Source organism: Myotis daubentonii, chromosome 3 (assembly GCF_963259705.1).
Source record: "Myotis daubentonii chromosome 3, mMyoDau2.1, whole genome shotgun sequence".
NCBI lineage: Eukaryota > Metazoa > Chordata > Mammalia > Chiroptera > Vespertilionidae > Myotis > Myotis daubentonii.
The window spans coordinates 46,192,394-46,207,686 of NC_081842.1; the positions used below are offsets into that span (position 1 = coordinate 46,192,394).

Below are 15,293 nucleotides of genomic sequence, written 5' to 3' on the forward strand. Positions count from 1 at the left end.
GTGAGACCTAGAAGCACAGGACCTTGCCTTGCATGCTAGTTTGAGCTCTCTGAAGTCAAGGACTTAAAATAGCAGGCAATGCAATGAAGGAATGTGCAGCCTCTGAGAGGACACATGTCAATAACCAACCCCACTCCTCATCACCTTTTCTTGGATGATATTTAGGTGACAAACATTGTACCTTTTCCGTAATGGAAGCAATTTTGGCTTTATGATGGGTAAGTTTCTTTTTAAAGAGTCACAAACAAACAAATATCAACAATAATCAAACCCCCAAATGAAGGCTGTTGATTATTCACAGAGGTTTTATTTCCACTTTAGATCCCTGACAGGAGACACAGAGTGCAGAGGCACCTTACAGAGTGGTGAGCTTGTGATATAAGATATACAATATAGAGCATCCTCTACATGCAGCGCTCATAGGCACAGGAGTGTGGTTTCAAGAACCCATTAAAAAAGTGGACACTTCCCAACTGTTCTCTTGGGAGTCCCTCTTGGGGGCTTCTCTGGCCACCTGTCTCTGGTTGAAAATCCCAGGAGGACTGTCAGTCCTGTGAAGGCCTTGGAGAGGCTGCTGGCAATTGGAAGCACTGACTGCTGGAGCTAAAAGGACCTTGAGGGAAATCCAATGCCTTCCTTTTATAGATGGGGAAACTGAGCCTCCAAAGGGAAGGTGATTTGTCAAAGGTTATGCAGCCAGTGGGGGATAGAGCTGGGGCTGGAGCTTACGACTCTTGGCTCTCCGTCTCATTTCACTGCCTTTCACAGGCAAATCTCTGCTGCCCTTTATTCGGCCTCCTGGAAACTGGAGGAGTTCATGCCTCTGAACATCCATGCTGGTGGATTCTCTGCAGAGCTCAGATCCTGGACATGCTGGGCAGCCTGGTGGGATGAGGTCACTCCTAATGTCCTTAGCCCACCCTTCTTCTGTTTTCCTACTCAGAAGCACAGCAGGGCACAGCATGGGCCTTCTCTTTTTCCAAGCAATCCAGATGAGTCTCCATGTCTGGGGCTGGGGCTCAGGCAGCCTTTTCAGATGATACATTCCAAGGCTGGCAGGTTGCTTCATGCTTATCTGGAGTACCCCATGTAGTCAGCTGGTATTTGAGAGTGACATGTGGTCCAAAATGACAAGTTCTGAGTTGACAATAGGAATTTAACAGGGTTGGGGAGCCTCCCATTGCTTTTCTCCTCCCCGAGTCATCCAGACATCCCCAGCTTTCTCTTTGTCCCTTTAACAGATAACATAAAGACTAAAGCTTGAACTACAAGAAGCTTTTGGGAGAGAAATCCCAGGGATGAGTACTGCAGGGATTTCACTAGGATAGAGGGGCTTCAGGGTATAATCTCCATCTCCCCAATGGTTTTCTCCTACAGGAGGATCTAGACTTGTTTGTGCCCAGAGGACAGAGCTAGCAAAATATATGGACTTGGAGTTCAGTTCAATGTAAGGAAACATTTTCTAACAATCAGGTCCAGTTATAGCAACAGTGGATTTGATAAGTGGATAGGAGTAAATAAGGCCACTGGGATAAAGCGGTCCTGGAGAGGAATGCTAGGACTGGCTCAGATGTCCAGCTCCCTTGTATTGCTGCAAACAGTGAGGCCTGGAGAGGGAAAGGGACTTGCCCAGGGCTATGGGCCCAGGTCTTTTGTGTAGAGACTCTCCTCCATACAGCTGTGCTGCCTCTCAGGGTCCTGGGGCTGTCCCCAGAGGATGGGAGAAGCATGTTCCATTCCATTTGGTCTAGTCAGTGAGTAACATGGAGTGTGCTGTCAGAAGTGTGGAGTCAGCCTCGCTTGGGCTGAGGCAGGGCAGGCAGGCCCTGAGGAGGCCAGTCAGCTCACCGCTCCACTTGGAGCTCCCCCAGACCTTGAGGAGAGCCCATCTGTTTCCACACCCAGTCCACATAGTTGGAGACCTTTGTGTAGACCCCATAGACCTGCTTGCTGCCACATTCTTCAGGGCCTCCCCAGGACACCAGGCCTTGGGCCACCCAGGTCTGGCTGAAGTCATCAAGAATGACAAAGGCCCCGCCACTATCTCCAAGGCATGTATCCTTGCCACCCTCATAGTAGCCGGCACAGAACATGTTCTCTGTGACGCTGTAGTTGCCCAAGCGGGACTCATAGCTGGTTTTGCACTCTGCGTGTGGCACCACAGGTAACTTGACATACTGCAACACATCTGACAAGGTCCGAGTGCCACTGCTGATGATCTCATCCACTGTCACATTAGGATTGGAGATGCCCCAGCCCGCCACCAGGCCTAGCATGTGGGGCTCTGGGCCTTTGGGTTCGGGTCTTGGCAGGCAGATGGGCATGACGCGGGGTCCCAGTGGCACAGGTTCCTGGAGTTGTACCAAAGCTATATCATGGTTGTAGTTCTGGATGTTGAAGTCTGGGTGGAGCACCACTCGGGCAGCTGAACTGTTGACAGCCCCCGATTTGTCCCGCATGTCGTGCAGGCCCAGGTAGACAGTGATGTGCTCCTTGGAGACTGGTGTCACTGTGTTGTCTCTGCGTTGTGAACGCAGCACATGGGCTGCTGTGAGGATCCAGGACTCAGAGAGCAGGGCCCCACTCCCAAACCACTTGTCATTTGGCACCCTCGAGGTGTCCTCCACCACTATCAGGGCCTGCCATGGGAAAAGGCCGGGCTCGGCATTCCGGCCCCCGATGATCCGCTTGACCAGGTTTGGCAGGGTACGGGAGGGCTGACCACACACTGTAAGGAGAAGAAGGGAGTGGGGACAAGAGACATACTGTGAAAAGGTCATCATGTGAAAAGAGCCACTAAGAGAAATTCACATCTCACCCACTGTAGATTATGCCACCACAGGACAGTACTCTACATCATGGGCCACACTAGCCTGGAAGATCTCTGTGTTGGGCCATGTTTGGCCTAAGTTTTTCTAGCCTGGCTGAGCTATAGTCTTGACCTTCTATAGTCAGGGCCATCTATGGATCAGACCATTTCATGTATAGACCATCATCATCTTGAACCATTTCCAGCCAGGATCACTTTTGGGCTGGACCATCTTGAGCCTGGCCAGTCTCTAATAGTGATCACCACCCCCCGTCCCCCACCCCTATCCTTTTTTTTTCTCTAGAAAGGCATCTCATATACCAGAAGTCCATACTGTGAGCACTTATAAAACTTCTGAAAACCACAGGTCACGGGCTTTGAGAGATGAAAGAAACTAAAAGATGTCTAGTAAGTCACATGAAACTCTGGACTGGGAGCCAAGACACCTAAGGCCTTGACCTGGCTTTTCTCTTCTATGTTCTGTGTGACTTTGGCTCAGTAAATTGCCCTCTCTAGATTTTAATTTTTGATCTACTAAATGAGGCAGTTTAAGATGATCTCCAAGGATATTTTAAACCCTAAATTCCTTTAATTTTTATTTTATTTGCCCGGGTCACCCCCATTTTATAGGTAAGTGAAACTCTCCAGAGGTTGAGTGACTACCCAAGGTCACATGGCTATTAAGATAAGTAGCAGGGGCTTAACTAGATTCTACAATCAATATCTTGTCCTGTATCCCACAATGCCTCATTATATATAAAGATCACACGATGGACCCTCTAACCTTTTCTTCTCTAGCATAAAAGACTCAAGCTGAGAATGGATGCCCAGGACATCTAAGGATAGGGAAAGGTGGCATAATCTACGAGCAATGATGCATGGGCCCTGTTCTGAGCCACCCATCATTGCACCCAGGAGCCCTGTATACCTTCAGGGGAAGAAGAAAGGTCTGATCAAACTTCGTTCCTCTGAGTTGTACCCCGAGCATGCACATGCACCACCAGCCTCCTGCAGCCAAACACCTTTGGCTGGCTCATGAGCAGAGGTTCTTCAGGATCATGTCCCGCTGGCTAAGAACAAGTTCACATGGACCCTTCCCAGCATGGTCCTTAGGCCTGGGAGGTAAGCCTGGTGGGAGCATGGGCCTCCTTTTGGTTGCAAATGGCCAGGCTACACTCTTTGGCCCTAGAAACTATCAACAAAGACCAAAGAGCATTTGAGTGTTCTTGGCACCTTTGGGAAGTCAGGCTTTTAGAAATCTAATGCTTTACAGATGCTCTTCATCCTGATGCCAAATGCTTCTTATTTGTTCTTGAGTTACCCTGTTGTTCACCCCAGGCCTTTCACAGTTGAAGGCCAGACTCCCAATTACAAGCAGCAGCCTACAAGGTGACAGCTCAAGGCAGGTCTGTGATGTGCTCTGCACAATGACTCATGTAGTGCCGAAAGGCCCTCATCTGGTAAAAGACATGCCTGTGGCTTAGTCCATGATCACAACAAAACCAGTGCTGACTGGCATTTTTTTCCAACCAAGGTGTCAATGGCATAACCCAAGTCCTAGAATGTCAGAGTTAGGGTAGCTTGGAAAACAGCTAATTTACAGATGGTGACACCAAGGTTCAGAAAAGGCAAGTGACATACTCAAAGTGTAGTGCCAGAGCCAGAAGTAGAGCCCATTTCTTATGACTCTAACTTCATTTTCTCCACAAAGACTGTTTTTCTTCTTGATATGTTTTTCTACTTTTAAGAGCTGGATAATGCAACAAGCCATTGATAGGGCTCATGGAAATAGGGTAATTCTTTCAGCTGACACCATTCTACATATAGTCCTTCCTGGGAGAAAGGAATCTTCTTGAAATATTATAGCCTTGCCCTAGCTGGTTTGGCTCAGTAGATAGAGAGTTGGCCTGCAGACTGAAGGGTCCAGCTTCTATTCTGGTCAAGGGAACATGCCTGGGTTGTGGGCTCAATCCCTAGTTGATCAATGATTCTCTCTTGATTCTCTCTTTCCCTCTTCCTTCCTCTCTGAAATCAATAAAAAAATATTTTTTAAAAAAGAAAAGAAATACTATAGCCTCAGCTGTGCTTCAGCCAGGCTTGAGCCTTAGAAAACTGAAGGAACTTAGAGAGTGCTTTCAAAACAAAAATGTGATATTAGGTTCATAAAGGTGGCATAAAATATAATCAGAATCAAGAAGTGCTCAGAATGCTGTGTTATCAAAAGTCTTGGGTTCACCTTCCAGCTCTGTCCCTAACTTTCTGTGGGTAGTTTTGGATAAACTATACTGCACTGATTCTTAGTTTTCTCATCTGTAAAATAAGGGGAAAATAATATTTGCTTATCAGTTTTTGTGGAAAGGTGGATATTATGACACTCGATGAAATTGTTTTCCCTATTCTGGCTTGCTTCTGGGTTCAAACTCAGTGTTTTAGGAGGAGAGAATTTATAAATCTCTAATCTGGCCCAATGATACACCATGGTTCTGCCAAACATCAAGTGTTAAAATAATTTTATGACTCATTGTATCCAAGATGCTTTGTATAAATATAGAGGATGATGACCATAAAAGTTATAGAATGTCATGGATCACATGGGTTTGCTCCCTCATTTCTGAGGTATGAAATCCTAGTCCCAGAGATATTACTTACCAAAGATCACAATTAGGACATGACAATACCAGAACTAGGATCCAAGCCCCTGACTCGCAGCTCAGGGCCTCGTCCCCTTTCAGAGGTCATAACATGGCTGCCCAGGATGGAATCCACCTGCAGTGCTGTTTTCTTTGGCCCACATAGTATTTTAGCAAAGTAGGGATTTGACCTTCCAGTTTATCACAGCTCCACAATTTCCCATTTTCTCTGAGACTTTGCCAACAGTGTAAAGTCTTGGGTGTCTTTCTAAGCCTAAGCAAGTTTATGGGGATTAGTAGAGTGTGAATGGGTTGACCTTTCCCCTTTTTTACTTCCTCAAGAATTCTTTCTAAGCATAAAGCCCTCCTAAGTTAAGTCTTCCTAACCAGCCCTCACCCCTCTACTCCAAGACAACCACAGGCACTGACTTCCTCTTTCTCTGGGATCTCATAGCTCCTCAGTGTTGGCCGAAGCTGATCCCCAAATGATGACACTTTCTTCAGTTCTTAAGGCTAATGGTAGACAACTCCATAGCTTTTCCATTTTAATGTCTAATCTAACATCTAGAAGCCTACTGAGTGTTATTGAGGGTTACTAAAGTGTAAAACACTCAAATAATAACACTACCTCCATCTCCCTAACACTCTGGTTCAGTAAAATACAGATGCTACACAACACTTCACCACACTCTGGAACTCCTATTGCTGGAGGAATGTGCAGCCAGAATCAGGACTGCTCCTCAGTGCTGTCTTGAATGGCTTTGGCTTTCAATTACTGCTATTCTTGTCTTTTTTTTAAGCATAAATTTCTGTTGTGAATATTAAATATAATTTTGTAGGTTATTTGTTTAACCCTACATTTAGAGCTATAATTTTCTACTAAATTGATTTTAATATATACATATGTGACATGATTATGATGCAAATCATCTATACTTTTAATGCTAACACAAGTGTCCACAAAATATACCCTAAATCCATAGCTGCACATTGACACTCCCTGCTACTACAAGTCTTTTATTCATTTTAAAGTGGGTCAGTAGGTGAGCTACAGGGAAGCAGCAGTCAGTAAAACTTGAACACATTGATCTTTGAAATAACTTACTCTGTCCTATAGTTATTTGTCTGATGTTGTTTGTTTCCTCTATAGCATAGTGAGTGATTGAGGATGGGGTGTCCACTTTCTTGATTTTCCTGACACATACCCACTGCATAGGCTAAAAAACCTGGTGTCAAGGGAGCAAAAACTACAGAGAAAGGAGACAGAAAGGCTCCTGGCCTGATAGAACATGTAAATATAGAACTATAGAGGCTAGTTGGTTTGAGAAGGTGTGAGGCTGGATTTCTCTGACCTTTGAACCTCTGAAGGTATCTTAAAAAGCAATCAAAGCATCATGCCCTCAACTTCCCCCTCCATTAACAGCCAGAACTCCTGTGGCCCTAAGGCCTTGAATAGGAGACGTTGAAGCAGAGGACTTAAGGGTGTACCTGGCAGGCAGGTGGGCTGGCTTCTCCCCAGTACTTCATTCATCCAGACTCCTTGGGCAGAACAGGTATATATACCTGGGAGAGTGAGGAAAGATTGAAGAAAAGGGAGAAAATGGTCAATTTAAAGTACATGGAAAATGAATCTTGGTTCTTAATTCCTCTACTGTGGATCATTTGAGTCTTCCAAATTGTCTTTCTGATGTCATTCCCTCTGAGCCAATCCTTTCTGCAACCTGAAGGCTCTTTCTAAAATGAGGATCTCACCATGCCCCTCCTCTGCTCAATATCACCAATAGCTCCTCATTGCCCTCAAAAACAAATACCACATGTCTCAGCATGGTGTCCAAGGCTCTGTGCAATCTGACTCACGCCTGTCTGGGGGCCGCTCCTTCCCCGCCCAGCCCTGCCTAGCTCCTGGCAGGCCCTTATCATTAGTCACACAGGCCTTGGTTCACAGAGTGCTCTGTGGCACACTTGCCCTTCCCTTCCTTCTCCACTTAACAAACCCTTTAATGAATCACACTCATGTCTACCATCTCATCTGCATCTTACAGTAGCTCTGTGAGCTCCATCACTCCTCCCTTTTTAAAGTGAGAACTTGGAGGCTTTAAGAAATTAGGAGAATTTTCTTAGTGCTAACCCTAACCCTAACCCTAACTCCAAGTTTGGCAGAATCAGAACTGATCAGCCTCATGTCCCTGAGGGTTCTTTCTCTGTGGGAGGCAGTGAGTGTGGATGTGTGCAGGCCTTGAGCCAGGGAGAGGCAAGGCATGTCTCCAAATATTTTCTTTCCCAATCCTGCCAAACTGTGGCCAACTGATTGGCTGTTTCAGCCTCCAACCTAACCCTGAAACCCAGAGGGTGTGAGGTGGGAGGGGGCTGATTTAGTATGCAGGGCTCACCTGTGATATTGTTGTACATCTTATAGTAGGGCTGCTGGCAGGAGTATCTGATCTCCGATTTGTATGTGGTCAGGTTATTTCTTGTGGAGAAGGTAACCAGTCCATGTTCCAGCTCTGCTGGGGCACCACAGTCTGCAACTGAGACAGAAGAGAGTAAGATCCCTCAATTTCCTTTGCTCTTCTTGGGGCCATCTGGCATGTTGTGCACTGCATATATCTTCGGTAAGTCAAGTTATAGTCTGAGAATGATGCCCCAGGGGATTGTGGAGGGCACAACCTATGAAATCACCAGTGGCCTTGCTTTTGGGGTCTCTCCCATCTATTGTGTGGTCAACTCACCTAGCCTAATCTCAATTTCAGGGCAAGGGCATGTCTGCTAAGATTTAAGCAGACCCATCTCTTCCCTACCAGGCCTCTTTCCTTGGCTTCCAGATTTATTGTACAATCCTCTTAGCCTCTTCTACCCAAGCTTGAAGCCTATGGCTCAGCAAAAAATTCCAGCTAAGAAGAACCAAAGGATATTCAGTTCTTCCAGACCTAACCACATGCTGAGTAAGAGCCGTTAATGTGCTCATATTGGAGCTCAGCAAAATAAATAAATAAATAAATAAATAAATAAATAAATAAATAAATAAATAAATAAATAAATAAAAGAAAGGAAAACAGAAAGAAATGCAATAAAGCCCCACCATGCTGGCTCTCTGTAGACACAAAGTCAGGAGGTGGGGGTCAGGGTAGACCAACTTTTAGTCTTCACCTGCTTATTTTTCCCAATTATTGGTGGCTGGACATTGAGGTTGGCTATAGGATAAGACCAAAGATGTCTGCTCCTCAGGGGAGATTTCCAGTCCAACCAGGTCTCAGGCAAGTTTCCAGTATGGATAGAGTCCATTATGAGTCTGCCAGGAGCCAGGTCAGCGGCTGAGGACCCAAATTGTCAATGTTTCTTTTGTTAGGGGGTGGTGCTCATTCCTAAGGAAATCCTAATCTGAGGTCTAACAACCTCTACCAGAGTTGAAGAATCATAGAGGAATCACAGAAGTTCACAGTTGCAAAGGACTGCTAAGGTAGGTGTCAAGAAGGTTAACTTTACTTTACAGATGAGCTCAGACCGGAGACTTAACTGGCTAAGGTCACACAGTGAGTTATGATCAGGGAACTAGACCTGACCTTAACTCAGTTTTTCTTTTAAATAAACCAAAATGACAGTTCTGAAGGATCTGTTTTCTAGTTAAAACTTCCTATAATCACTATTAGCTGGGTAATGATGGATATTGATTGTCAACCTTTTGATAATTTCAGAGGACTTCATCCCAAGGTCCTGGTAGAATTTCCAGAGTTTCTCTCTTCCTGAATTTTACCTGCTCACCTTGGGAAACAGAAAGGGGGCAATTTACCCCTGAGATGCTACTCAGATACTGTGACTTTTAAGTTTAGGACTCTAAATTCATCTGTTTGATTGAACAAGGAGTTGTCAAACTTAAATATAACTAACTCCAAGACCCTTTTGGATGGAGCAGAGGATGAAGAATGGGAATAAATGTAGGTCCATTCTACCCAAAAGGATGGCAAAAGCCAGAACTGGTTAGTGTTTTGTTCTGGCATCCGACCCCCCACCTGGACAAATCATTCCCATTTGTTTTGATCACTCAAAGTAGACACACTTGTCTACTCTGTGAGGAGAGCATGTGAAGATCAGCACTAGGACGACAGAGGTGATAATATTTATTATTGAAAGCTATCAACAGTTTTCAATGCATTATCCAGCTGAGTCTCAAAGCACATTTTTCTCCCTTTTTTAGGAAATGCCATTGATTGGTGCCCGGATCTTGGTATGACTCTTGTCTCCCTTAACTTCAATCTAGCAGTTGATTTTACCTAAGGTATCCTCAAGACCTGATACCTAATTCCAGGTGGAGGAATTCCAGGGTTGGTCTTAGACATGGTGTGAGATGGTCAAGCTATGTGACATAGCCAGCACTGGTGAGACGTTTTCTGGGTGGAGGGCCTGCTTTCACATTACTCTAGAGAAGTAACTTTGCCCATTTGCTAAAGCTGTTCCTACAACCATATGGAGGAGGTGATACATAGTGGAAAGTGGAAATCACTTCAGCTTGGGTAGAGTGAGCAGGAAAGGGGTATGCCTTCTTCCTAAGGCTATGGTGGCCTAGAGACAACTTCCCTTTTTGAGAGGCCTTGAGCAGCTCTGCCTGGTACCATCAAAGATGCTGCATCCAGACTGTGCTTCCGTAACTAGTCTGTCTTGTTTGCTTTAGGGGAGTTTCATCCTTTTCTCTAAAGATTCCTCTGGACACTTTCACACTCTCCTCCATTCCCTTGTACTCCCTTTCACATCCCATCCCTCTGGAATGGGATGTATCACCCATGTCTTTCTTGACAAGCCATATTGAGCATGCTTTGCCACAATTTGGGGGCTTCTTAGAGAACTCAGAGTTGGCCCAGGGATGGCCCCCTTCCACTCAGCCTCACCTCCATCCTTCCCCTCCATGGACTTATGCTCCAGCATCACAGACCCCTTCTTGTGCCACTCTCTCCCCCTGCTACTTTCCCCTCATGGGAAACCCTGTGTATCCATGCCCTGACCACCTCAAGGCCTTAAATGTGGCTTTTTCTTGAAAAACTTTTCTTATTCTTCTAATCAGATAAGGCTGGTTCCATATTTCTCTTTGCAGAGCTTTATTTATTGACCTCTCTCTGATGTATGCATCTTATGTTGCCTGTTATTACAATTATTTGGGCCCATTTCAAACCTTCTGCCAAAATTATAATTTCCTTTATCACACTGAGTACCATATCTATTATACTTTTGGGACTTTAAAACACTGATTCAATAGTATTTAGTGACCATCCCATGTCCTGTCTTAGGAGCATCCGGACAGCTCCTTGTCCATCCTTGCAAGATTCTGCCCTCCTCCGGAGGCCATTTCCTCACCATACTGACCAGTAGTCACAATGCAATGCAAGGCTTCTCTGATATGTGTGTCCAGATTTTGTTCAGGCAGAAGCAGAGATTTCCAGTATGCTGGCTGCACTCCACAGCCCTTATCACTACTTACAATTGACCCCCGGATGTCCAACGGCACCAGAGCTGATGACTACTGCTTTCAATGTGACCCCTATCTTTTGCAAAACTTTAATCAGTAAATTTTCAGAAATTCAAAATGTGTAAGCCCCAGAAGAAAAAACTCTCAATGATGGAATCTTAGCCCTGTGTTAGGTATAGGTGGTAGGGAAGCCTTTAGGCATGAAGATATATCTAGATTCCCTAAAAATCCAGGCTATATGAGTTATTTCTAGTTCCACCTACTCATGTTAAGAAAGTAACAACAAGTAAAAATATTAAAGTCATAAAGTCACAGGCATTCTGACCCATTTAAATTTGAAGTGTAGAGTGGATTGGAAACCAGAGCCCACTTTGACCTGGTCAACCTAAGGCCATGGGACTGTATATTATTAAATCGTGTGTCTCTAGGACCAAAGTCATTTTTCCTTTGAGAAGAATATGGTCCACTTAGAGGTGATAGGTCTCCCATTGTTTTTTTTATTATTTTCTAGAGTAATGTCTTAATAATGGGTGAACCCTCAAAACGAGAATTGTTTTCATACAGGCAGGAATTTCAATTCTTTGAGACTGTGTTGCCTTGTTTAGCATCCTTTCTGATCCACAATGAAACAGGGAATGGAGTGTTGGCAGGTGGGGACGGGTGGAGTAGCTCTGGGACCCAGGCTCTTGTAAGTGATCCATTCCCGGATGTCTGCAATGTGTGGGGTCCCATCATTCACTGGGTCACTTGCTCTGACTCGAGTTCACTCTCCACATCCATTTCAGTTTCTGTCATCATGGTGAGGATCAAAGAGGGATGAGTGGGTCCAGAGAAAGGAAGCAGAGAGAGGAACGGAGAGAGAAAGAAGAGAAAGAGAAAAATTAGCAAGCAAAGCAGAAGCAGTTCATGCTGGAAATACAGAAATCACTGCACCAGAATTGATTAAGAATGCACAGTTTAGGTACAGCCAGTGTGAAGGACAGTATGGGATTGTGGAATTTGTACCATTCAGAGAATTTGCACAGTCATAAATGCTGGCTCATGAGGGTTATAATATTCTACTCCGGAGCAAACTTTGCATTCACCTGACCCAGAGCCCCATTTGACAGATGGCATTCTGAGTGGAAGAGAACTTGTCCAGGGTCACTACAGCAAGGTGGTGGCAGGTCCAGGCCAACAACACATAATTTTTACTTCCTGTTCTGGTGCAGGTTTCTTCACTGCACACACACTTCCTGTTAGTTCCCAACCCCTTTCCTCACAATCTCTGGGGACTCTCAACTTCTCAGACTTATTCAATTTTGTGTCTCCCCTAGGACCTGGCGCATACCTGGGATAGAGAGATGTTCAATAAATACCTACTCATGAATGAACAGGGATGTTCTATGTGTCTAAATAGGGATTTTAATAGTCCCAATCCAGGCTGTGCTGGGAGAGTCAGGTCACATTAGGGGGACAAAAAAATTCCTCTTTTCTGTGGCACAAAACGACAGGCATTCTTTGTATACTAACAAAAGCCACATAAAAGAGTACCATCAAATATAATAGTGCCTAACTCTACCAACACTTGTGTTACAATAAGATGTGTGTGTTTTATCAGGGAAAAAAACTATTATCAAAGTTTCCTACAAGCGTAAATGAGAGAAACCAAAACTTTTCCTAGTGAAGGAGTTGGGTGGGGAAGAAATAAGCATTTATTGAGCTTTTTCTTATTCCTGGTGCTCCCCTTGTATGATATGTACATTAACACAGCTAATCCTCAGAATAATCAAGAATGTAGGAAACTGAGGCAAAAAGAGTCTGAGTAAATTGCTAAGGGACCTGAAACTGTTTGAATCTGGATTTGAATCTAGAACTTTCTGGCTCCAAAGCCACATTCCATCCTCTACCCACATCCTCCTTTAGCCCCTCCTTCTCAACAGCCTCGTGTTTGAGTAGAACTCAGCCACAGCAGCACACATGAGCCACATGCGGGAGGAGGCAGCAGAGTTCCTCCACGTCTGGCTCTTGTCTTTTCCATCTGAGTTCCCTGTAGACATCTGCCCAGGCATCCAGAAAATGTTGTTTGAAGCCATAAAATGCACCTCCTGCTCCTCCTCCCGACCCCCCCCCCCCCCCACACACACACACACATACTGGGCTCTGACTCAGCCGTGGGCAAACTACGGCCTGCGGGCCGGATCCGGCCCGTTTGAAATGAATAAAACTTAAAAAAAAAAAGACTGTACCCTTTTCTGTAATGATGTTTACTTTGAATTTATATTAGTTCACACAAACACTCCATCCATGCTTTTGTTCCGGCCCTCCGGTCCAGTTTAAGAACCCATTGTGGCCCTCGAGTCAAAAAGTTTGCCCACCCCTGCCTGACTCGAGCCACATCGTCCTATATAAAGAAAGGAAAATTTAAGACAAGCACACACTGCTCCAAAGTTCTGCCAGGGATTTACCTCAAGGGAGTCCCAGCCTGACAGAGTCCCGTTGGGGCAATGGGAGTGGATCTGCCAGCCTAATGGATCTGAGCCATTTAGGAGACAGTGAAACAAGGATACCACTCCAAGTTTACATGAAGTCATGAACTAGGGGCAGGCGAGACCAATCCTACTTCTTGACTTCTTACCTCTCCATTCTAAAGCAAATCCTCCTCCCCTTCCTTCCTGTCTCCTTTTCCTTCCTTTTCTGTCACAATAGATGAGTGTCTTAAAACTGTGGTCTTTACAAGTCTTGCATTGAAGTCATGTGGGTAGGGGGAGATGAGGTAGTGGCTGAAACTTTGTAATTTTGGAAAGCTTACTAGGTTATTTATATGGAATACATTATGTTAGAACCACCAGGACATATTCTAGAATATTAAAACTAGTTCAAACTCTCTATTTCACAATTAAGGAGGAGGATCCAGTCCATGGTCATAGGGTGGGTTAGGAGCAGAGACAAGGCAAGAACTCTGGGTCCCAAGGGTCGTGCAGAACTGTGTCCCCTGCTTCACACACATCCACTGTGTTGACCCCACAGTCCTAAAGTGTAAGATGTCCCAGAAGACTTAGTGGGTATGGCTGACAGCCACATGGACTGGCAAGGTCACTCAGCTCTGGGCACTGGGGCCAAAATAGTTTCCTGAATTAGCTATTTGAAACAGAGCTAGTTTCAAACCTGGAGACGTGCTATTCTTGTAGCAAATTGGCAATCTGTCTGCAGGGAGAGGTAAAATCCGTATTTAGAAAGTAAAGACCCACAAAAAGTTTCTTTTGGAATCCTATTGTCTTATTGCTAAAAGATACATACTTCTTTTGTCCAACCCTCATGTGTCTGCTGACCTCCTGCCCCCTTTCTCTTAAGGTGCACCTGCCAAGTGGTCCCCCTATGTGGTCTCTGCTTGAATCCCACCTGTGTTGGGGAGTTCATGGTCTTTATAATAAGCAGATTTTGTTTTCTTACTTTTACAAATGGGAATCTCGTTACTCCATGAGCCGTCCTTCAGGCACTCAATCTGGAATGTGTCCATCTCCACATTATCCTAGGAAGAAACATGACGAAAATGTTGGGAGAAGGAAAACAGGTATGGGTTGGTGGTGTTTTTTCAGCACAAGCAGCTCAAACTACAAATCTGGGTGTCCTAACCTGAGGTTTTCCAACCATAAGCCTCCAAGGGCAAGCATGAAGATGAAGAAAAGATAGATGCTGAATTCATATTCCCCATTCCTGCCCTGGAGAGAGTCGTAGCGGTACCTATGTGCCACCTCTAAAATGGATGTGAGAAGGGGTTTGGGCAACTGCCCCTGAAGGGAAATCTATACTCTTGACTCCTTTTTCAGAGCAGTGGCTCTCAAACCTGAGCAAGCATCAGCATCGTGAAGGCACTTGCACAGATTGCTGGGCTCTGCCCCTAGAGATTCTGATTCTGCTGGGGACCAAGCCTTTGCATTTTTAACAAGTGAGTTGATGCTGCAGTGGGGACCCCACTTCAAGAACCATTCCTTCAGAGCACTGATCCACTAGCTTGGCTCACATCAAACTCACCTGGGCAACGTAACAGAAAACCAATCACTGGGCCCCACCTATTCTGCTTTCATTAAGCTCAGGTGGGCCTTGGAGGGGACTTGTTTTTTTTAAGTTAAGCAGGTGATTCCTAGGAGACTCATAGTTTCAGAGGGTGGGCAAGTTCCTATCTGCCACCTCTAAAGTCCCTGCTTTCCATCCCCATTTCCCCCAATAAGCCTCAAATTTGTTAAGGTTGTTTATCCTGATTGTAGGGATGAGTAGAGCTAGATTTTTTGAAATTCAAACCAGCCCACACTCTGGTAAAAGACTTGTGTGCCACTTACAGAAGTGAGAGTCTGAGACACATGCTTTGAATTTTCAGAAGACTGGGATTTCTGAACTGTTTTGGAGATTTATGGGGAAT

At 45.0% G+C, this 15,293-nt stretch overlaps 2 protein-coding genes across 4 annotated transcripts in view; one reads left to right on the forward strand and one right to left on the reverse strand.

Moving 5' to 3' along the window:
* The window catches only part of LOC132230218 (kininogen-1-like), a 433,809-nt gene that overhangs the window by 389,724 nt on the left and 28,792 nt on the right, over positions 1 to 15,293 (forward strand). The gene's annotated exons all lie outside the window — the stretch shown is intronic.
* MASP1 (MBL associated serine protease 1) overlaps positions 1 to 15,293 on the reverse strand; it is a 65,768-nt gene that overhangs the window by 17,886 nt on the left and 32,589 nt on the right. The window contains exons 8-11 of one of the 3 annotated variants that reach the window (XM_059687320.1): positions 14,327 to 14,405; positions 7,830 to 7,967; positions 6,928 to 7,002; positions 286 to 2,728 (exon numbers count right to left, since the gene is read on the reverse strand). In XM_059687320.1, coding sequence (XP_059543303.1) covers positions 1,845 to 2,728; positions 6,928 to 7,002; positions 7,830 to 7,967; positions 14,327 to 14,405 — 1,176 coding nt within the window. In that variant the 3' untranslated portion in view covers positions 286 to 1,844. Of the gene's footprint in view, positions 1 to 285; positions 2,729 to 6,927; positions 7,003 to 7,829; positions 7,968 to 9,540; positions 11,683 to 14,326; positions 14,406 to 15,293 lie in introns of those variants that run through there. The other 2 variants (XM_059687321.1, XM_059687322.1) reach the window with 2 other exon arrangements.